This window comes from Physeter macrocephalus, unplaced genomic scaffold (genome assembly GCF_002837175.3).
Source record: "Physeter macrocephalus isolate SW-GA unplaced genomic scaffold, ASM283717v5 random_20, whole genome shotgun sequence".
NCBI classification, from domain to species: Eukaryota; Metazoa; Chordata; class Mammalia; order Artiodactyla; family Physeteridae; genus Physeter; species Physeter macrocephalus.
In genome coordinates this window covers 116746-137028 of record NW_021145306.1, presented here as the reverse complement: position 1 = coordinate 137028, position 20283 = coordinate 116746, and the positions used below count along the sequence as shown (strand labels likewise).

At 49.9% G+C, this 20283-nt stretch overlaps 2 protein-coding genes across 2 annotated transcripts in view; one reads left to right on the top strand and one right to left on the bottom strand.

The window, feature by feature from the left end:
• The first annotated feature begins 1879 nt into the window (after nt 1-1879).
• On the top strand, nt 1880-2401 carry GTSF1L (gametocyte specific factor 1 like). The gene is made up of 2 exons (XM_007123026.2): nt 1880-2215; nt 2291-2401. Exons 1-2 carry the CDS (start codon nt 1937-1939, stop codon nt 2399-2401), a joined length of 390 nt encoding a protein of 129 aa, XP_007123088.1. The 5' UTR covers nt 1880-1936.
• An 8687-nt stretch (nt 2402-11088) lies between these two features.
• Nucleotides 11089-20283, bottom strand: part of MYBL2 (MYB proto-oncogene like 2) — a 14115-nt gene continuing 4920 nt past the window's right edge. The window contains exons 3-8 of the mRNA XM_028483331.1: nt 18738-18877; nt 17151-17250; nt 15245-15358; nt 13878-13982; nt 12209-12355; nt 11089-11625 (exon numbers count right to left, since the gene is read on the bottom strand). Coding sequence (XP_028339132.1) covers nt 11497-11625; nt 12209-12355; nt 13878-13982; nt 15245-15358; nt 17151-17250; nt 18738-18877 — 735 coding nt within the window. The 3' untranslated portion in view covers nt 11089-11496. The remainder of the gene's footprint in view (nt 11626-12208; nt 12356-13877; nt 13983-15244; nt 15359-17150; nt 17251-18737; nt 18878-20283) is intronic.

Sequence of the window (20283 nt, the reverse complement as noted above, 5' to 3'; positions counted from 1 at the left end):
GGAGCGGCTGGGCCCGTGAGCCATGGCCGCTGAGCCTGCGCGTCCGGAGCCTGTGCTCCGCAACGGGAGAGGCCACAACAGTGAGAGGCCCGCGTACCGCAAAACAAACAAACAAACAAAAAAAAAAAACAGAATGGGGACATTCTTAGGACTCTTGTCAAAGTTCCTATTCTCCTCCTTCTGTGCATGTGACAGGCCTGTAGTTCCTCAACCCCTGAAGTTAGGTGTGGCCATGAAACTCACTTTGGACAATGAAATGTCAGTAGAATGAGCATTTATCATTTCAGTGGAAGTAAAAGAATAAGGTAGAAGCGATAATTGAAGAGACAATGCCTGACCATTTTCCAAAACGAAGGAAAGACACTAATCCATAGATTCCTGAGGTCCAACCAACAAATAAAAGGAAAGAATAAATAAAAAGAAATCCACAGGTTGACATCATAGTGAAACTGTAGGAAAACCAAAGATAAAGAAAAGTTATTTGAAACAGACCCATGAAAAGACATAGATTCACTTCAAAAAAAGTGAGGTAACCGTGGGATTCTGAATTCTCAACCACAGGATAGAAGTTAGAAAGAAACTGGTCTCTGCTTCAACATGAAGAAAGCAATAGCACAACTCTCAGCAAAAATAACTTCCAAGAAGGAGGGTGAAATAAAGACACTTTCAGACAAATGAAATCAAAAGAGTTTGTCAAGAGGAAATTCTAAAAAAAGAAAACTTTGAGCAGAAACAAAGTGATCCCACATGGTGAGCCTGTGGGAGATGCAAAAGCAGGTAGAAGTAAATGTGAGCACAAGTGTAAACAAACTAGCAATACTATCTTGTGAAGTTTCCTTTAAAATTAGGCTTAAATACAGGGAACAATAACATAATAAGTCAGGAGGGAAGTAAATGAAGAAAAAGCCCTGTATTATCCAGGAAAAAGGTAATACTTATTAACTTTAAGCCTTGATAAGTTATCTATAAATGTTTTCGTTGTAGAGTAACCACGAAACGATTAGTTCTACAATGCATAACTTACAAAATAGTGAAAGAAATGGGAAGTTTTTTTTAACGTCTATTTAAAATAAGGGAAGAAAGGAGAAAAAAAATGAACCAAAGAGTAGGCTAGGAAGCACAAAATAAGATGGTAGATTTAAACCCAAATATATCAGAAATTATATTAAACCTGTAGGCTTAAAGACAGGTAAATAATAAATTAGGAGTTTGGGATTAGCAGATACAACCTATTATATAGAAGATAGGTAAACAACAAGGTCTCACTGTATAGCACAGGGAACTATATTCAATATCCTGTAATAAACCATAATGGAAAAGTATATATATATGTGTGTATATATATATATATATATATATATATATACACACATATATATATCTGAATCACTTTGCTGTACACCAGAAACTAACACAATATTATAAATCAACTATACTTCAATTTAAAAAAAAGACAACAGTTTTGAATGGCCGCTTTCCCCAAGCCCACCTCGTCCCTTGAAAGCGATGGACAACAAGCAGCCTTTTTCTGATGACACACGCTGCCCATTGTGACTGTCCGTGACTGCCCCGAGACATCACATAGTTTGAGTCAGAGGCAAGGGCGGGCTGCCACATACTTTCTTCACCTCCCTGAGGGGCTGCTGCGGTTTGAGCTCTTGCATCTGCTTTGTGTAGTCCTTCTGTCTCATGTGCCATTTGATGACTGTCTGTTCTCTGTGCAGCTGCTCCTAACAGCCCCTTGTACTTCTTCCAACCCACCACTCGTGGCCCCAAAGAACAGGGAGCACAGGTTGTTCAGACATGTGCCAACGGAGTTCCAAGGGCCAGCGCTGGTAGAGGACTGCTCCATCCTTCTTACCAAAGGGCTTTTCCACGAAGGACGTTTCATTCTGACTCTGGGCATCGGACTACTCTGCTTCAAGAACTATTTCCCATGGAGCCAGAAGCCTTAGAAATTTGCCCTTACAACCCCCAACACCGAATCCCACTCAGAAGATTTCAGTACCACCTGGCATCATGCAGGAGAAAGAACGCCCCAAAAGCCAAAAAGACGGCCAGCTGCAGATACAACGCCTGCCATGTGTTCCCCATCAAACAGCTGGAGGAGCATGAGCCTGCCTGTGTCAACAGAAGCACAGGGGAGGAAGAGGACAGCTTGAGCCCTCTGAAGGTCAGCCTTCCGAGTTCAGAGCAGACCGGAAACACCCCTCCAGTGGCCCCCTGGCTCCCCAACTCCGATGTCTGGAATGTAGATAGCACGAATTGCCACCCCATGTTTGTCCTTAAGACTTTTGTTCCCCAAAAGCTTACTTGTGAAAGCGACACAAGAGAGTCAGAGAGAGAGGACCACACCCCATCCCTGACCAGCCCCCAGAAGATCATCAGACCAGGAGAGTAAACCGCCAGCTGCAGAAAGGAGATGCAGGCCTCTTAAATGCATGAAAGGAGATGCAACTCACCAGAATAAAAGGCATACAAAGTAAACTACAGTGAGATGCTTTTTTTTACCTAACAGATAGGTTTAATAACACTCTGCTGACAAAAAATGGGACAAAATGGGCACTTTCACAACATTGGTAAGAGAATGTAAGTTTGTAAACTTCCCTGGAGGGCAATTTGACAATAGCTATAAAAATTATCAACGTGATGGAATAATTCTACTTCTGGGTATTCATCCTGTAATAGATTCACACATGTGGACAACAAGGTAAGTACAAGGGTATTCATGGCAGCATTATGTGTAGCAGCAAAAGGTCAGAATTGATTTCCATATCCATTGGGAGTATTTGATTAAATAAATTATGGTGCCTCCATGTAATGAAATAGTATGCTGCCATGAAAAAGAGCGAGGACACTCTTTCCTTAAGACATGGAAAGGCTAAGACATGTTGTTTAACTCAGAGACGAGCACACTTTTTCTATAAAAGGCCAGAGAGTAAATATTTCAGGCTTTGAGAGCCATATGGTGTCTGTCACAACTATTCGGCTCTGCCTTGGTAACATGACAGCAGCCACAGGCAATATGTAGACCATGAACATAGGTTCCAACAGAACTGTTTACAGAAACCGGTGATGGGCTGGATTTGGCCTGTGGTCTATCGTATGCCAAGCCCTACTGCAACTGATCAAAGCCAAGTCCATGCCACTGTTTTTGTAGATTTGTGGAAGAGGACTGGGTAGGGATGTGCTTGTACTTGCACAGAATTTCTCTTCAAGGGTACATTAGTACAGGGGTCTGCCCACAAAGCCTGAAATGTTCACTGTCTGATACCTTACAGAAAATATGTGCTGCCCTCTTCCCTAACATCAGCTGCCCCAGGGAAGACAACTAGGTGATTGCAGGACAGGGAAGAGAGAGTTTTTACCTATAGTACCTTTTATATATGAACACACTTGAATGCATCATCTGGTCAAAAAATTAAAATACACATTTTTTTCTAAAACAGCAAAAGACTTAAATCTTTTGAAAGTTTTTCAGAAGGAAGTCTTAACTGCTAAGTTTTTTTTTAAGTACTCATAACTTTGTCACCCCTGCCCCTTCAACTGTTTCTACAAAGTGTTACCTAAAGATTTCTTCTTGGAAAAAAAGAGAAGTTCTGGGTGTTGGCCCTTGAAATTCCATGGTTAATAAAATGCTTGGACTAGAGAACTGCCACATAGGAAGTAGGTGAAATAAGAAAGTGGTGTGTAGGGCATATAGCTGCAAACTATAGGTCAACAAGACCAGGAAAAAAAGAGTAATTTGGTTTGGGGTATGAATAAAACAAATTGGTCATGAGTTAGTTATTGTTGAAGCTGAGTAAAGAATAAATTTTACATTCTCTCTACTTTTATATAAATGTGTTTATTTTACTATTTTACTATTCTCTATTTTTATATAAATTTGAAATCTTACATAATAAAAATAGTTTAAAATGGATTTTAATATATTTACAATATATTTTAATATAAAGATATATTCTATCATACAATATTATATATTTTATATAAATTACATTTATTATATATTTTAATTAAAAGTTTTACAAATACATATTATATAAATTTGAAATATTCCATAATAAAAATAGTTTTAAAATATATTTTAATATATTTAATATTATATAAATATATTAGGTATATTATAAAAATATATATTGGGGGAGGGATAAATTCAGAGTTCAGGATTAGCAGATACAAATTATTATACATAAAATAGTTAAACAACAAGGTCCTACTGTATAGCACAGGGAACTACATTCAATATCTTATAATAAACTATAATGGAAAAGAATATGAAAAAGAATATATATATATATATATATATATATATATATATATATATAAAACTAAATCACTTTGCGGTATACCAGAAGCTAACACAATATTGTAAATCAACTATACTTCAATTTTTAAAAATTTAAGCATATATATATTATGTACAAATGTAAATTATATATTATTTACAAATGTATATTATATATTATATTTTTAATCAAAAGGTTTAAATATATAAATATATATTTATATGCAATATATATTTAAAATATATATTATAGATTTCAAATTTATATAAAAATAAGAGAGATAGTAAGATAAACTATATGCATGTATAGTGTGTATATATATATATATAATATATATATATTTTATATATATATATATACTAAATGCAATGTAGTATCCTGGGTTGGATTCTGGACCAGAAAAAGATATTAGTGGAAAACCTGGTGAAATACAAATAAAGCCTGTAGTTTAGTTAATAGCATTCTACTGATGTGAATTTCTTAGTTTTGCTGAGTGCTCCATGGTCTTTTAAGATGTTAACATTAGGGAAAGCCGGGTGGAGGGCATAGAGGAACTCTTTGTACCATCTGTGCCAGTTTTCTGTAAATCTATAATGATTTCAAAATAAAAAATTTAAACACAGAGCAAAGAGCAACATGATGGGCATAAGGATGGACTCTCAACTACCTCCTACTGACCCTGGACGGAGCAGGGATGACAAGCTCATAGGATGATGTGGAGGATTACAGGATTTAACACATGTAGGATTATTGGGACAGTGTATGGTACAAAGGAAGCCCTCGGTTAATGCTAACTACTAGTAGTAGTAATGGTGGTTGTAGTCAGCAAAAAGGAAATGTAATGTGGTAAGGGAAAAATGATGAGCAAGTAAATTTATAAAATACATAAACAAACTTAATCAACTGAGAAAAATCAACAATATTGCATTTAAAATGATAAAACAAAACTTCTAGATAAAGATAGTCTAGGGGAGGGGATTGTTCAGGAGGGAAAAAACGTTGAAAATCAAATACGTATATTAAAAAGGTTTAAAGAGCCCCTAAAATAAAAGAAATATTTTTTATGTATTACAAACCAGACAAGAGGAGAAAGGAGACCAGGAGATGACAGAAAATTTTATAAATGCAACAAAGAAAAGGAAAAAAAGGAATAGTAAAAAGAAAACACGAAATGAAATGGTAGAAATCAATCCAAATATTCATATAAATGTAAAGGGTTTTAACTTACCTATTAAAAATTATATTTATATTTGTAAATCAAATACATGTCCATTTTGATCAACACTAACCAATAGAGAATGATGGGAAGGAAATACATGACCTGTGTGCCACCAGCACCACCACCCACGCACATAACAGACATAACCAATCAATCACAACATTCTTTCCTGAGCCTGGACAATACCCTCAGAATTCTTCTCAACACAAGGCTCCAGGCTGCTATTAACAGAGAGAGAGAAATCAGCTCTGTCTTGACGGAGCCCACCCCTAGGCAGGTTCCCCACTTGGCCCTCTCTTACCCTCATGTCCCGACTCAACGTCTTCCAGGAACACTAAAGAAATACAGGGACTTAAGAAAAAGTCCTACCTGGAGATCTAGAGGAAAGACCAGGCAAGAGAGGAACGCCTGTTCTAAATTCCTGAGCTGGATCTCAGCCAGCTGTTCCCTCTCCTCCTCGTTCCTTGTGTCTGCTGGCCCTGTCTGCGGGAGAACATCTGCAGCAAGCCAGACTCTAGCAGGGACCATCATAAAAACACTTGTTAGGGGCTTCCCTGGTGGCGCAGTTGTTGAGAATCGGCCCGCCAATGCAGGCGACACGGGTTCGAACGCTGGTCCAGGAAGATCCCACATGCCGCAGAACAACTAAGCCCGTGCACCACAACTACTGAGCCTGTGCTCTAGAGCCCGTGCTCCGCAACAAGAGAAGCCACCGCAATGAGAAGCCAGCGCACCGCAACGAAGAGTAGCCCCAGCTCGCCGCAGCAAGAGAAAAACCGGCACGCGGCAACGAAGACCCAGGGCAGCCAAAAATAAATAAATTAAAAACAAAAAACACGCTTGTTAGCGAGTGGTGACAGCGACCACAGCAAGCCAGTGCTGGGCTGGGTGCCAGTGATTGAATCAGAGCTGAATGGGCTGGGGAAAGGTAGGCCCCGCAGCCCTGGGCAGCGGGCGAACTTTCCAATCTCATGTTTGAGGATTCCTGGCAAAGGAGGAGCCTGGCAGAAAAGCCATGTGCCTCAGGCAGAGGGGGCTCTGGCACAGCAGAGGAAGGAGGAAAGAAAGGGGGGCTACCCTGGGGCAGGTGCCTTGTCCCAGGTACAATCCTGAGGGGAAAGTACTTTTATTTCCAATATACAGATGTGAAAAGTGTCTCAAAGAAGCTAATTAACTTGCCTTGGTTCACAAAGTAAGTGGCAAGTGGCCTAATGAAATTGAACCGATCTGCAGCAGCTCTACTCCTATATTTGTAGAAACCAGAAATATGTACATGAGTTTGCCAAAAGATGGGGACAGCTGTTCACAGCAGCACTATTTATAATGCCAACCTGAAAACACTCCACCTGTCCTTCAGGAGAAATGGGTGTAGTATGGAAATGTCCCACGATGAAACACAATACAGTCATGAGAATGAACCAGCTATAACTACCCAGTCAGCACGGGTAGTTTCACATAAAGTGAAATTCAGTTGACACAATGTTTTTTTGGAAAAAGCAAGGTAAATCGATGGCGTTTGGATTCAGGATGGTTGTTACCCTTGGCGGGGTAGGGAGAGGGGTTCTGGGGTGCTGGTCATGGTCTATTTCTCAATAACCATACTGGTTACCTGAGTGTGTTCATTTTGTGAAAATTCATCCAGCCGATCCCTTGGGATCTGTGTATTGTCCTGTATGTTGAAATTCCATGGAAAGTCTTGAGAAATTGAACCTATACCTAATGTAGATGCTTTCTCTACTGTTTCTGATTCCCTGGCTAAGAAACAGATGGTTACACGAAACAGGGCCCTAAAGTGCTGGCCTTAACTGGGCTCAAGTCCTGACTTGACCACGTTCTAGTAACTTCTGCTCAGAACAGTCAACTGAAACATGGACACTAACTTCTCCTTTGCAGGGTTCTTGTGCACAGAAAGAAATGAGAAAGCATTTTGTAATAATATCGTAAGAGCCCATGTTTTCTGAGCCCCAAGTGTGTGCCAGTGTTCTATCCAACTCCTTCAACAACTCTGGAAGGTTAAGGATTCTCCCATTTTATAGCCAAGAACTCCAACGCTCAGAGCAGGAAAGAGCCAGGCTGGGATTCACATCCAGGTCTGTCTGATCCAAAGTCAGAACTTTCTCCATGGCTGCCAGGAACCCCTGGAAAGCTTGCCAGATGTCCTGGGTAACAATCAAGACACAGGCATCGTCACAATGGCTCTGGATTCCGGAACCCTTCCTCCCACTTATTTCTGACAAAGTTCCTAGTCTCCTAAGTTCCTCCTCCACGCTGTTGAGCCCACTGTGCACTGTTCATTTCCTCAGGGTTCTTTAGCTGACACAAGCTACCTTCCTATCAGCTAGTTATTGTCACATTAAGGCTGTGTAACAAATCACTCCAACATTCAGTGGCTTCAAACAACATTCTCATCATGTGTCATTTGGGGGTTGGCTAATCTAGGACCACAAAAAAAAGCAGAAAAAAGAAAAAAGGGACACCGCCACCAGTGCCTGCAGACCCCACGTTTTTTCCCGATGCATAACACTGACAGAATTGATGATATGCTTGACCAGCAAAAGCAAATTTCAACACATTTCAAAGATCTGAAGCCACAGAGACTATGCTCCCTGAACACAGAAGAATTAAGCTAGGAATCAACACTAAAAAACAATGAAGGCTTCCCTACCCGTCTAGTCCTAGCTGCCCTAGGCTTCCCTCTTGGCCACATCACATCATGGCAGGATGAGATATCAATTAGCACCTACTGGGTACCAGGCCTGCTACTCAGGGAGAAGGACATCCCCCATGCCTTTCTGAAGAGCATTTGAGACTCAGGCTCTGTACCTGTCCTTGTCAGACTGTCCCATTCATTACGTACTATAACCTAAATACCTATAGGTCACCTCTAGTTAATATACAAGTAAAACACCATCCTGACCAACTGGAGACCACTGGTCTGTATCAGTGAAAAGTTCGATTTTCAACTCATATCGAAACTCAGCTTTAATTGTTTTCAAACACATCCAGCCAAGGGTGGAAACATAAAATCTATCTTAGAGGGGGTTAAAACACTGTCATTACTGCATCAGAGCCTTGGTGATCTCTGGAAATAGCTGGAACATAGAAAAGATTCTTACTGGGGTCTGCTGAGAAAGTGGCTCATTCAAGCAATCACACTCCCAAGTTTATCCTGGCCTATCAGCTACCTGTCCTGAGAGCCTGATTTCCCCACCAACCAGCTTTCCTATTGCTTTTGATATTACAAGGGGGAAATTTTTTTCTCTGGGTAAAGAATCATTGTCTTCGCAATTGCTGTCCAACAACGGAGCTGGCTGCCAAGTAAGAGCCACCTCTCCCCTTCAGTGGAGGAGTTCAAGCAAAGGCCAGACAACTGCTTAATGTGGATGCTGAAGAAGGGGCCTGAAAATCAGAAAAATGCTTCAAAGACCTACCAAGAACTTCAAGAAACTTCTATGGCTCACTTTACCTGCTGCTGCAAACACACCAATGGCCACCAGGTGGCGATAGAGTTGCACCATCCTTGCAAAGGCTTTAACAGCCCAGTTTTTTTTTGGCAAGTACCCAAAACCTAATTGAAACAAAACATAAACTCAAAATAGGAAAAAAGTAGGAATTCCATACGATCCATCACTCTCACTGCTGGGCATTTAGATTGGCACCTCGGCTCCTTGCTGGCTAATTCCCTCTTGCTTGTCACTCTGGCCTGGAAAACACCAGGTTCCGGATGAGCCGGGAGAGTCACATTCCCCAGGCTGCAGGCCCCGCTGGAGCACTGTGGCCCCCAATCTCATGGTCAAACCACAAGCAGGGCCCTCAGCACCCTTCAGTGGCACCCAATCCACCCTTCCCAAGTGGGCTCTTCCCTCCCTGTCCACACGGTGGACAGACCTCTCAAACCAACCTCTTAGCAGACAGCCCAGCCCCCACGCTATTACTCCTCTGCTGTTTTTCTTCGGAGCCCCTGTTGCCTCTGGCATGTTATATATAGATCTGTCTGCCCTCTCTAGAGTCTAAGCTCCAGAAGAGTAAGGTTGTTTGGGGGTGGAGTCGGGTGGGGTGTTTTTCTTTTTTTGCTCTCGCATCCTCAGCACCAGAAAGAACCATGCCTCACCCGGAGGGAGGGAGGGAGGCAGTGGTTGGAGGGACCCTGGATGCGTGTTTATTTCAGGCACAAAGCAGAGAACAGCCCCAGGGCAAGCTAACAGGTCTGCAGTGACTGCAGCCACCTCCCTTGGGCGACAGGGAAGAGCCTCAGGGTAAGCCCCAGTGGGTGGGGAGGATGGTGGGGAGGGCGTCGCTGGGCAGACGCCCCTGGCAGGTTGCAGGCCAGTCCACTGTGAATCACCCCCAGGAGCTTACGATGACCCCGGGGGGCGGGGAATCCCAAGTGGTCCCCAGGCACGCTGCGTCTGGGTCTGACGTGGGTGTTCCACACAGTACGACCCCCTAGAGACAAAGCTGCCCCTGCCCCCACCCTCACCGCAGGGCAGGTCGCCCATCAATGCCAACAGCCCTGCGGGGAGCAGTCAGTGACAGCGCCTGGGTCACCAGGGGAAGGGATTTGGAGGTGGGCAGAGGGGCGTACGGGCCAAAAAATCAGCAAATGCACAGGGGCGTGAAGCTGGCATGGCCCAGCCATGGGATTGGCTGGAGTGTCCAGCTCAGCCACGTGGGCAGGAGGCAGGTGGGAAGGGTAGAGGCCCGTCCCGGGTCTCAAACGGGGACCAGGACGCAGCCAGGCTCAAACCAGGCAAACCAGGCTTGGCTATGTGTGACCGATGGGGGCTGCCTGGGGAGGGCTGTCAATGCTGAGTCACAGAACCCTGTGTGCAGCCGACAGGACAGGGCTGTGTCGGAGTCAGGCAGACTTGAACCCTGGCGTCCTAACTCCCAGTCCTCTCTTTAGAGGTTGGGGACCCCAGGCAAGAGGATCTGCCCCCAAGTCTCCCTTGGGAACCAGAGGCACTGAAGCAGGGTGTAGCTACCAGGCTGCCCAGACAGATGCCGACCCACGGTGAACTGAGACCACAGCCCCCAGGGATGGTCACATGCCCTGTCCGATGGACCCCACTGCTGAAAACATCACTCGCTGATTTAGACCTCTCTAAATCAGGCACCTGCCCCTCTTCAGTCCCCAGGGACTCTTCCCGGCCACCAGTCAAGTGCCACAGTCTGTGCACTGGGCCATGACCAGGGTCCAAAGCCCAGGCTGGAACTGCTGCCTTGGCAAGTTAGGACCACCGTGGCCAGAAGGTTCTGCCCAGCTGCCGGTCACTCCTTGTTTACCAGCCTGATCTGGGGGTGGGGCTCATCACAGGCCAATTCAGCCAACCACCGCCCCCACACCCTTCCCCCTTCCCCAAGTCCTCAGAGCTTTGAGAAACACCCACTGGGTACGGAGAAAACTGCCTCCAGCACATTGGGTCCCTGGGGCAACAGAGTCCAGAGACCCAGGCCTGGGCTGTGCAGACAAGGTTGCACTCTGAGGATGAGGGCCCCGGTCCCCACATCCCTCAGGGCCCTAAGGACAGTTACCAGGGAAGCACGAGCAGGATCCAGGAGGAAGGTGGGGTCCAGAGCACAGGAGAAAGACAACTTTTATTCTTTCAAGAAAATATACCAACGGGTTGAAGGAAGGAGCACACTGGCCACATCCCCTGTCCTAAGCAGGGGTCTGAGATGAGGCCAGGCCTGACCAGGGCTTGGGAGAAGCTAACAGGGCTCCCTGTGGCACTGGGGGGAGGGCTGGGCCAGCTCAGAGGTGGGACTTTGTTCTGTTAGCACCAGGAACCGCCCGCAGCTGCAGCCGGACTCGGAGACAGGACAGTGGGTGGCCCTGCTCTGTCTCCACCTGAGCAGTCTGGGGAGGGGCCGGCGGCAAAAGGCTCCCTGCAGGCGGTCATGTGTGTGTGATTCTCAAATTCACAGCCTAGACTCGGCCCCCCAGCCCCCTGTAAACATGAGAATGGGCTCGTGACTGCCAAGCCCCTAAGACAAGATGAGGGTCCGAGATGTGTGGCTGGGCTTCAGGCGGCCCAAGAGCTGCCGGGCTTTCTCCTGCATGAAGAGCTGGTCCCTGGTCCCCCCGCAGGCCACCATCTTCCAGGCGCTGGTCATCTGGGAGGAGGCAGAAGGGTTACCATCCAGGCGGGGGCAGCGTGCTCCCAGGGAAGCCTGGCGACTCTGGTCAGGGAGGGGTGGGGACATTTCTATGATGCTCCCTCCCTCTAGAAGCCACAAGTCTTTCTGTGCTCACTGCACCTTCCTGGTGGACCTGGGGAAGTCACTCCCATCTCTGGGAGTCCTCAGATGTAGAGCAAGGAGGCTGGACCAGGACACAAGCCCCCTACCCCTCCCCACCCCTACTACGCGGCACCAGCCTCTGCATGAGGAAAAGCTACAGCCACGCAGACTGGTGAGGAGCAGAGAGGGGTTGACCCGTGCAGATGGTGAGAGGAGCAGGCACGGCACCCCTGCCTTCAAGGACAGAAGTCACAGAGACAATGTCTTAATTACAAGTGAGACCACATCATGAAGGAGGCGCTTTGTGGAGGGGGTGGTCTCTAATACACAGATTCCCTGAGGGAGTGACGTCTGGACAGAGATGTGAAGCCTAAGTTAATCAGGAAGAGGCAAAGCCTGTGCAAAGGCCCTGAGGTGTGAAGCGCACAGAGCAAGGGCCGGAGGAGGATGCACTCACGGGGGCAGGAGTTGGAAAGTGGCCTCGAGGCTTCTGGGCCGCCGGCTTCTCGGGCTTGGCCTGCAGGAAGCCCTCGTTGAGCAGGCTGCTGTCCTCTCTGCTGCCCGACGGGGTGAGGCTGGAGGAGCCTGGTGGGATGTTGGCTGGCTGAAACCAAAACCAAATCGAAGGCTCAACATTTTGCCATGAGCTCTTTATGGGAAGGAGAAAACAAAACAGCAGGCACATCCCAGCACCACCACTTCTGTTGGGATCTTGAGCAGGATATTCCTTCTCTAAGCCTCAGTTTCCTCTTCCAGATGGGAATTCATTTAAAGATTCAGTAGGGGGCTTCCCTGGTGGCGCAGTGGTTGAGAGTCCGCCTGCCGATGCAGGGGACACGGGTTCGTGCCCCGGTCTGGGAGGATCCCACATGCCGCGGAGCGGCTAGGCCTGTGAGCCATGGCCACTGAGCCTGCGCGTCCGGAGCCTGTGCTCCGCAACGGGAGAGGCCACAACAGTGAGAGGCCCGCGTAGCACAAAAAAAAAAAAAAAAAAAAAAAAAAGATTCAGTAGGAAAACAGCTGTAAAGTGCCTGTTTCAGAGCCTGGCACCTAGTAAACGCCCAATAATGCTGGTGCCTTTTTACATGAATCTGGTTCCTCCCCATCCCAGGTGGAGACGAAGATGCTCCAGCTTCTCCTGGGACCAGAAACACCCCCAGAGGTGCCTGCGTCGACTAGAACTCACTGGGAGCTGCACAAAGCACCCCAGGACTCCCAGACAGGCCTTTACCCTCCTAACAGCCTACTGGGCTCAGTGCCCTCATTACAGGCAAGAACCTGAGGCTCAGGGACCGAAGAGACGCCAGACCAGGGCCCGGTGTCAGGACTCACCCTAGGCCCCCCACTCCACCTCCTCTGCTCTTAACTACTTGCCCTAACCTTTTCTCTTTCTGCTAATTATTTTACTTGCCCAAGGCGATGCTGGCTGCAGGTCTGGCTGGCGGGCACCAAGTCCCCAGCCTGGCGGGGATGCCTGGCCAAAGGGAAGTCTGTCTGCAAGGGCTGTGAGAACAGCAGGCGCACCTGCAGGATCTGGTCAGGCAGCCCTGTCTCCCGAGCTCTGCCGCAGCCCTCACTGCCTGCTACCAACAAAAGACGGGCTCACTCCACTGTCTGCTGCAAGGGATCAAGAGCATGGCATGGTTTCTGGGGCCCAGGCTCCGTGTAGGCAGCAGTCCCCTTGCTGGAGGTTGGCCTGGGAACTGGGGAGCACCCATGCCAGAGCTGAGGTGCCCCAATCCCCTGGCTATGCTCTGAGGCACGTCACTGACCCTCTCCTGGGTCACCCTCAGGAGCAGAACGCAAGGGAAGGCGCTGGGGACTCAGAAACCACGGCTGTCAAACGTGTTCTAGCAATGCAGCTCTTGCCAAATAATGTGAAAGACACAAGCAGGGCTGTCTGGACTGAAGCCAGGGCGGTGGTTCCCAGCTGCCCCCTCCCTGCTGAGCCCAGCACGTGGAAGCCCAGCCCGAGAATCACCAGACTCCACCTCCAGGGTCCTCTCCAGGCTAAAGGGCTCAAGAGGTGAAGGCCCCCAGGGAGACTCCATCCCCCCAGGCTCCTGCAGCTCGGGTGGGGAGCAGCAGGTGGCCTCACAGGATGGCTTCTCTCCCAGACCCCTTACCAAAGGCAGAGCCTTGGGCAGCGTGGACATCATCAGCTTCACGTCCTCATCCACGATGTCAAGGGCCAGGGACTTGCGGACTTTCTTGATGGGGCTTCGCCGCAGCTGGGGGAGGTGGAGGTGCTTAGGGCAGGCGTTTGGATTCCCCTGGGTCACCACCAGCGCCTGATGACGCCTGCCCCAGCTGCCCTGGTCACAGAACCAGGCCCTGGTGCAGGGGAGTCCTTGAGCATGCCCGGCTGGCGAGGATTTTCGGGGGTGGGGGCGTGGGCATGGGGGACTGGGACACTTTGGCCCTGGTGCAGACTCTGCCCACAGAGCAGACTGTCCTGCCAGATGCTCAGTGTTGGTACTGAGGACACCAACGCCACCCTCCACCCAACCTCATCCCCAAAGGGACCAAGCACAGCCCCCACGTCTCTACTGCAAGAAACGCTCCCCTAAACAGCCAAGTTACAGCGAAAACACCTACCTGCCACTGAGTGACATGGAGGTGTGGGACCCCACGGGACACAGGCGTTACAGGAATGCTCAGCCCCACCCCCGCACCTCCTATAAGCAGGCCAGGGGCGAGCTCCAATGCCAGGGAGGGGCTCTGAGACTAGTACTCACCCCCCAACCCAGCACTGCGCCCTAAACAGGTGCCACCAGGGCTCAGAACCACCTTCGGACACAGAAAGGCCACGGAGGGTCCTGGCCATGCTCTACGTACACGCCCAGGGGCCCAGCCCAGTGGGTCCCTCCCAGCCTGGCCACCCACCTTCCCACCCACCCTCCACCCCGGCACACTCCCATCTTCCCTGCTCCCCAGGAGAGCACCTGGGAAGAAAGGGGCACAAAGACAGAGAGGACATGGAGCCACCTGCTGTTGGGAAACCCCACATGCCAGGCGGTGGGAGAGCTTGTCCAGTATGGCCCGGCCCTGCCCAGAGCAGCTCCCCACCTCACCGGAGCCCACTGTCCCCCACCTGCTCATGCAGCCAGGACACCTGGCTGGCTCCATACCAAGGATTCCCCTTGAGATCCTCTTTGTGCCCTCTCTACCCCCTTAACACCGTATGTATTGAGTCACTAGGGTGTTTGCCGTTTCCACCCACTGCACTCCTGGAGGGAGCGACCACTCTGGGTCTTGCTCACTGTTCTGACGCCCCACCCAGCCCAGAGCCCGCTTCAGAGGGGTCCGAACAGTGCTGAATAACTAAGGCGCCGGTTCAAAGGGGAAGAGGGAAGGGTCCCAGGCACCAAGGCCTTACGTTGGTCGGTTTCACGGACAACCACTCTGTAGGAGCAAAGGGCCGGGGCCACAGTTCCACTCCCCCCGCTGCCTTATGTCTACCAGACCCGCTCCCGCTCCGCCAGCCACTCACCCCAGCCTTCCTCTTCTGCTTCTCGGGCCTCGCTTCATCCTCAATGATGAGCTCGATGCCGGCCTCGGAGCGCAGCACCTCCTTCAAGTCCTCCTCCAGGTGCGGGGTCTGGGGCTACAGGCGGGGGTGTGACTGAGGCCCTGCACCCAGGCCATAGGACACAGGCAGAGCCTGCTCACGGGAGCAGCAGGGCAGACGCAGGCAACGCAGGGAGGAGGCCCAGTGCTGGGACACTGGCCACACACACAGTATCCATGGCCACTAACTGTCCTGCCTGGGACACTGGCCTCAGCTCACTGAGAGCCGCACAGGCCCGGAGTGTCCCCACTTGACCACAGCCAACCTCACACAATCCGGGGAAATAGCTGTCTACCTCTTCCACGAGGTAGGAACGGAGGCTCAGAGAGACCCCAGCCCAAGGCCACACAGCTGTGAGGTTAGAACCTGGAGGCATTCAAAACCCTAACTCCTTCACCCCTTGGTCCCACAGTAACGGGGACGTTGAGTCCATTTCCCTTTCTCGGGCCTGGGGGCTCAGGTGGCAGAGACCAGGGGAGGGAGAGAGCTACCGAGCAGCAGGTGTAGGGTACAGTAACACCCGAGAAGTCACTCTAAAAGCCCCCATGTGGGCTTCCCTGGTGGCGCAGTGGTTAAGAATCTGCCTGCCAATGCAGGGGACATGGGTTCGAGCCCTGGTCTGGGAAGATACTACGTGCCGCAAAGCAACTAAGCCCGGGTGCCACAACTACTGAGCATGAGAGCCACAACTACTGAGCCCGCAGGCCACAAGTACTGAAGTCCATGCACCTAGAACCCGCGCTCCACAACGAGAAGCCACTGCAATGAGAAGCCCGTGCACAGCAACGAAGAGTAGCCCCCGCTCACTGCAATTAGAGAAAGCCCGCGCGCAGCAACGAAGACCCAACGCAGCCAAAAATAAACAAATAAATAAATTAATTAATTAAAGAAGGAAAAAAAGTAAAAGAATAAAAGCCCCCATGTACTTGAACTATCGCTGCCAAGGGCAGATTCACCCTCCAGCCATGCCTGGAGAGCACGTAGACCTCTTAGTATCCGGGAGCCGAACCCCACTCAGACAGGAAAGGGCAGTGCTCACTGGGGCCTGGCCTGGGGCCTGTGCAACTCCACCAGCTGCATCCCAGGATGGGGAGACCACGGCCCCACCACCCAGACCCCACTTGGTGAGCACGGAGGGGAGCTCGTTGCAGGTTTTGTCCACAGGAAATGCTTCTCCATAACCTGCCTTCCTCCCACCTTCAGCTGGTTTCTAAGACAAAGCCTATTTCGGAAAACCCAGGGTGCCAGCTCTCTCTTTCGCCCTTGGGGAAAGCAGGACCGTCCCATGAACTGGGAAGAGTCAGGGGAGAAGGGCATTCTCACACTGCTGGGGAAGCACGCCAGGAGGTGTCTCTTCACTGGCTAGCCATCTCCAGCCCACCCCTGAGTGCTTTCCCGTGTTTTGCAAAGGACGGGCAGTTGGTCAAAAGGCTTCGGTTTGAGGAGCAATTTGCCACTTTCCTGAACCAGCCTCAGCGCCCGAGCAAGTCCTTCTCCATCCCAACTCCTGCCCATGTTCTGCTTGGCATGGCCATGTGCTGAGTATTTAGTCATTTATGCACTTACATGCTGAATGTCAGCTTCCACCACCCCAAACTCCCAGCTTCATCAGGACGCTACCGTGGCTCCAGCACCCAGAACCGCCTGGCACATGGCAGCTGCTCAGGAGATGTCTGATGAACTGGTAACTCCACCCCGGGGGCCCCATTTGTAAAACTAGGGTATCTGCAACTTCTCAGGGCTGTTGGGAGAATCTAATGAGATCTCAGAGGGACGGGGCCCTGTGAACCAGAAATGGCTGGAGGACCAGCCCGGCCGTACCACGTACCAGGGGCTTTAGTGGTCCGTACTTCTCCAGGGCGTTCTTGAACGGGGTCGGTGTGTGAGGAGTGCTGTCCCTGGAGTACTTCTGATCTGGGGTTACAAACCTGCCGGGGACAGAGGAGGCGGCTTCACAACGGGGCTGGGGGCAGACAGCAGCTGCTCTGCTGCAGGCTGCCCGTGAGTCCCACACCGCCCTCCACCGGACCTCTGCCTCAGCAGCAGGGAGGCCACCCCCGGACACAGTCTCTTCCCATCACACTTGCCCACACACCCACCTCCCCACCCCCGAAGGGAGTTACGGGGGCTGAGAGGAAGGGCTATCCTCAGAAACGGGAAAGAACGGGGAAGAGTCTGAGAGGGTCCAGCACACTCGAAAGGCTGGAAGAACGACTGAGAAGGCTGCTGTCACTAGGATTCTCCATAAAACAAGGCCGGCCTGTGGCCACACTGCAGAACCAGCGAGAGAAGGGGGAGGCGAGGAAGGTGGGGATCCAGGAAGACCGCATCCCTCTCCAACCTCTCTCCGGAGAAGCAGCGACTCCTTTTGTGGTTCCAGCTGTCTGTTTAAGAACTTCAAGTCCAGGATTTTGGCTTGAATAGAGAATCATTTCTCATGAAACGTATCTAAGTATCAATTCTTTTTCTTGGTTCCAGCATATGTTTAAAAGCTTAGATTTGAAGTCCAAGATTTCGGCTTGAAAGGAGAATCATTTCTCATGAAGCCTACTTCTGTTAAATGTTAGATCAACTCTTGAGAGACTGACTTCTGACCAAGCGATTCATACATCTTTTCTGAAATTACATATCATTACAAGAACTAAAACTCCTGAACTGATTCCTGAATTACAACTTAACTGCTGAAACATAAATAGCAATGCTTCTCCCCCAGCACATGTAACAAGCAGAAGACCAGTTAAGTAACTCTCTCTACCTGGAATTCAAGAGTCATGATGACACAAGGAAGGAAACTTATTGTGAAAGCACCTTCATAGAAGCAGGTAAGCAACCTGTACAGGTTGAAGGTGAAATGCTGTGCTTCATACGCACGGGAGGTGGGGCACGGCCATCCCTCCTGACTAAGCACCAGAGAGATGGAGAGAACCGGGGAACCTTCTGTCCTTCACGTAGGGCTACTCAAACACAGTGGATCTGCACTTGAAACTTATAAAGGATGCAGAGATTAAATTCTTCGTGGCAGTGTGGACTCTCTCCATTTCTGAGATTAGAAAACCATCAAGTTAAAAAATAAAAACGGGGAATTCCCTAGCGGTCCAGTGGTTAGAATTCCGCGTGCTTTCACTGCCGAGGGTGCAGGTTCAATCCCTGGTCAGGGACTAAGATTCCTCAAGCCATGTGGTGCGGCCAAAAAAAAAGAAAAAAAAAAAAAGAAAGAATTAGAACAGAGGTGAAGCAGCAGACTATTCTGACGGAAGTGAAGAGGTGTGGTGACCAGGAGGATGCTGCCTTCCTGTAACAGAGTCTCAGGTGGTTTTCCAAGGGGTCCCTCCCCCAGAGAACCTTCTCCGCCAGGCTGGCCACTGCCTGGGGAGGGGCAGGCCAAGCGCAGGTGGGGCGGGGGCACAGCACTCACGCAGCGTGTTTCTGGTGCAGGGGTGTCTTATCCCGGTGCAGCGGCGTGGTGACCACCACCTTCTGGCTGCACACGGGGGTGGACGTCAGCGAGGGGCTCTCCAGCTCTAGTGTGTCCTGTTTGTTCCAGAAGTTCAGAAACTGCCAGGAAGACAAAGGAAACAAGACAAGGTGATGACCTAAGAGCCCACCGGCAGGCGCCAGAGAGCAAAGGCCAGGACAGACGGGCAGGGACCCATTAAGCAGGTCCATGTAGACCCTAGGCTGGGCATCACCCAATCCTCGCTTTGCCAGGATGATGGGAGGTCCATCTCCCACCCCCACGTGCTGCTGACAGTGTACTTAAGGCAAAGGAAGCTGACTGAGAGCAGCTCCTTTTCAGAAGAAAAAAAAAGTAGCTCTTATATGAACTGCGACAGACGGGTCAGTGATGATGGAGATGGTGACATGAACACTTAGACACAGCCTCTCACACCAGAGCTGAGCACTGCACACTGAGAATTTCACATAGTTTTCACAGATCCTCTGAAATGTAAAGATTACGATCCCCCTTTACAGATAAGAGAGGTTTGGATTCTTGCGCTGAGTGCTAGAGGCGGGACTCAAACTCAGATCTGAAGCACCACCCTCTCCCCTCTGTCCTGAAGGTGCCCTTGGCAGCTCAGGGCCACCTGCAGCCCTCAGGCCCACTGCCCTCTGCAGGTCCCTGGGCAGGGCAGCTGCACCCCGTCACCCTGGGCTGCTCTCTGGGCAGCTCCAGCCCTGCTGTCTTCCTTCTCCAGCCAGCAGCGCTCACGGGGAGGCCTGCTATGGGCTAAACTGTGTTCTCCCCAAATTCACATGTTTACACCGTAACTCCCAGTACCTCAGACTGTGATTGTATTTGGAGATGGGCCTTTAAAGAGGTGATTATGGTAAAATGAGGCCACATTGGTGGGCCCTAATCCAGTAAGACTGGTGTCCTTAGAAGAAGTTTACAAAAGAAGAAGAGATTATAAGAGAAAGAGATTAGGACACAGACACTGAAGGAAGACCACCCGAAGACACAGAGAGGAGATTACCACCTGGAAGCCAGAGACCGCAGAGGAAATCAATCCTGCTCACACCCTCATCTCGGACTTCTAGACTCCAGAACGAAGAAAATGAATCTGCTGTTCCAATCCCCCTGTGTGCAGTTCTTTGTCATGGCAGCCCTAGTGAACTAACACAGGGCACCTTGCAGAAACACCACCAGACATCCCAACACATAGGCCCGGCCTCAGTCCCTCTACAGCAGAGAGGGTGGCCTCTGGAAACATGCCACCACTGGGCCTCATTCTCTCACGTCCCCACAGGAGGGAGGAGACCCTTGAGACCCAAAGCCTCTGCCCACCCCCCGCCTCCTGCGCTGGGCCTGCCTCTTGCCCACCCCTCCAGTCTACCCCCCACCCCACAGCCCCCAGCGCAGTGCATACCCCCTAGCTGTACCCAGGACCCTCCGAGGCCCCAGCCCCCATCCCTCAACCCTCCTCCTGCCCCTATCACACCTCCAGCCCCATCAGTCCTCC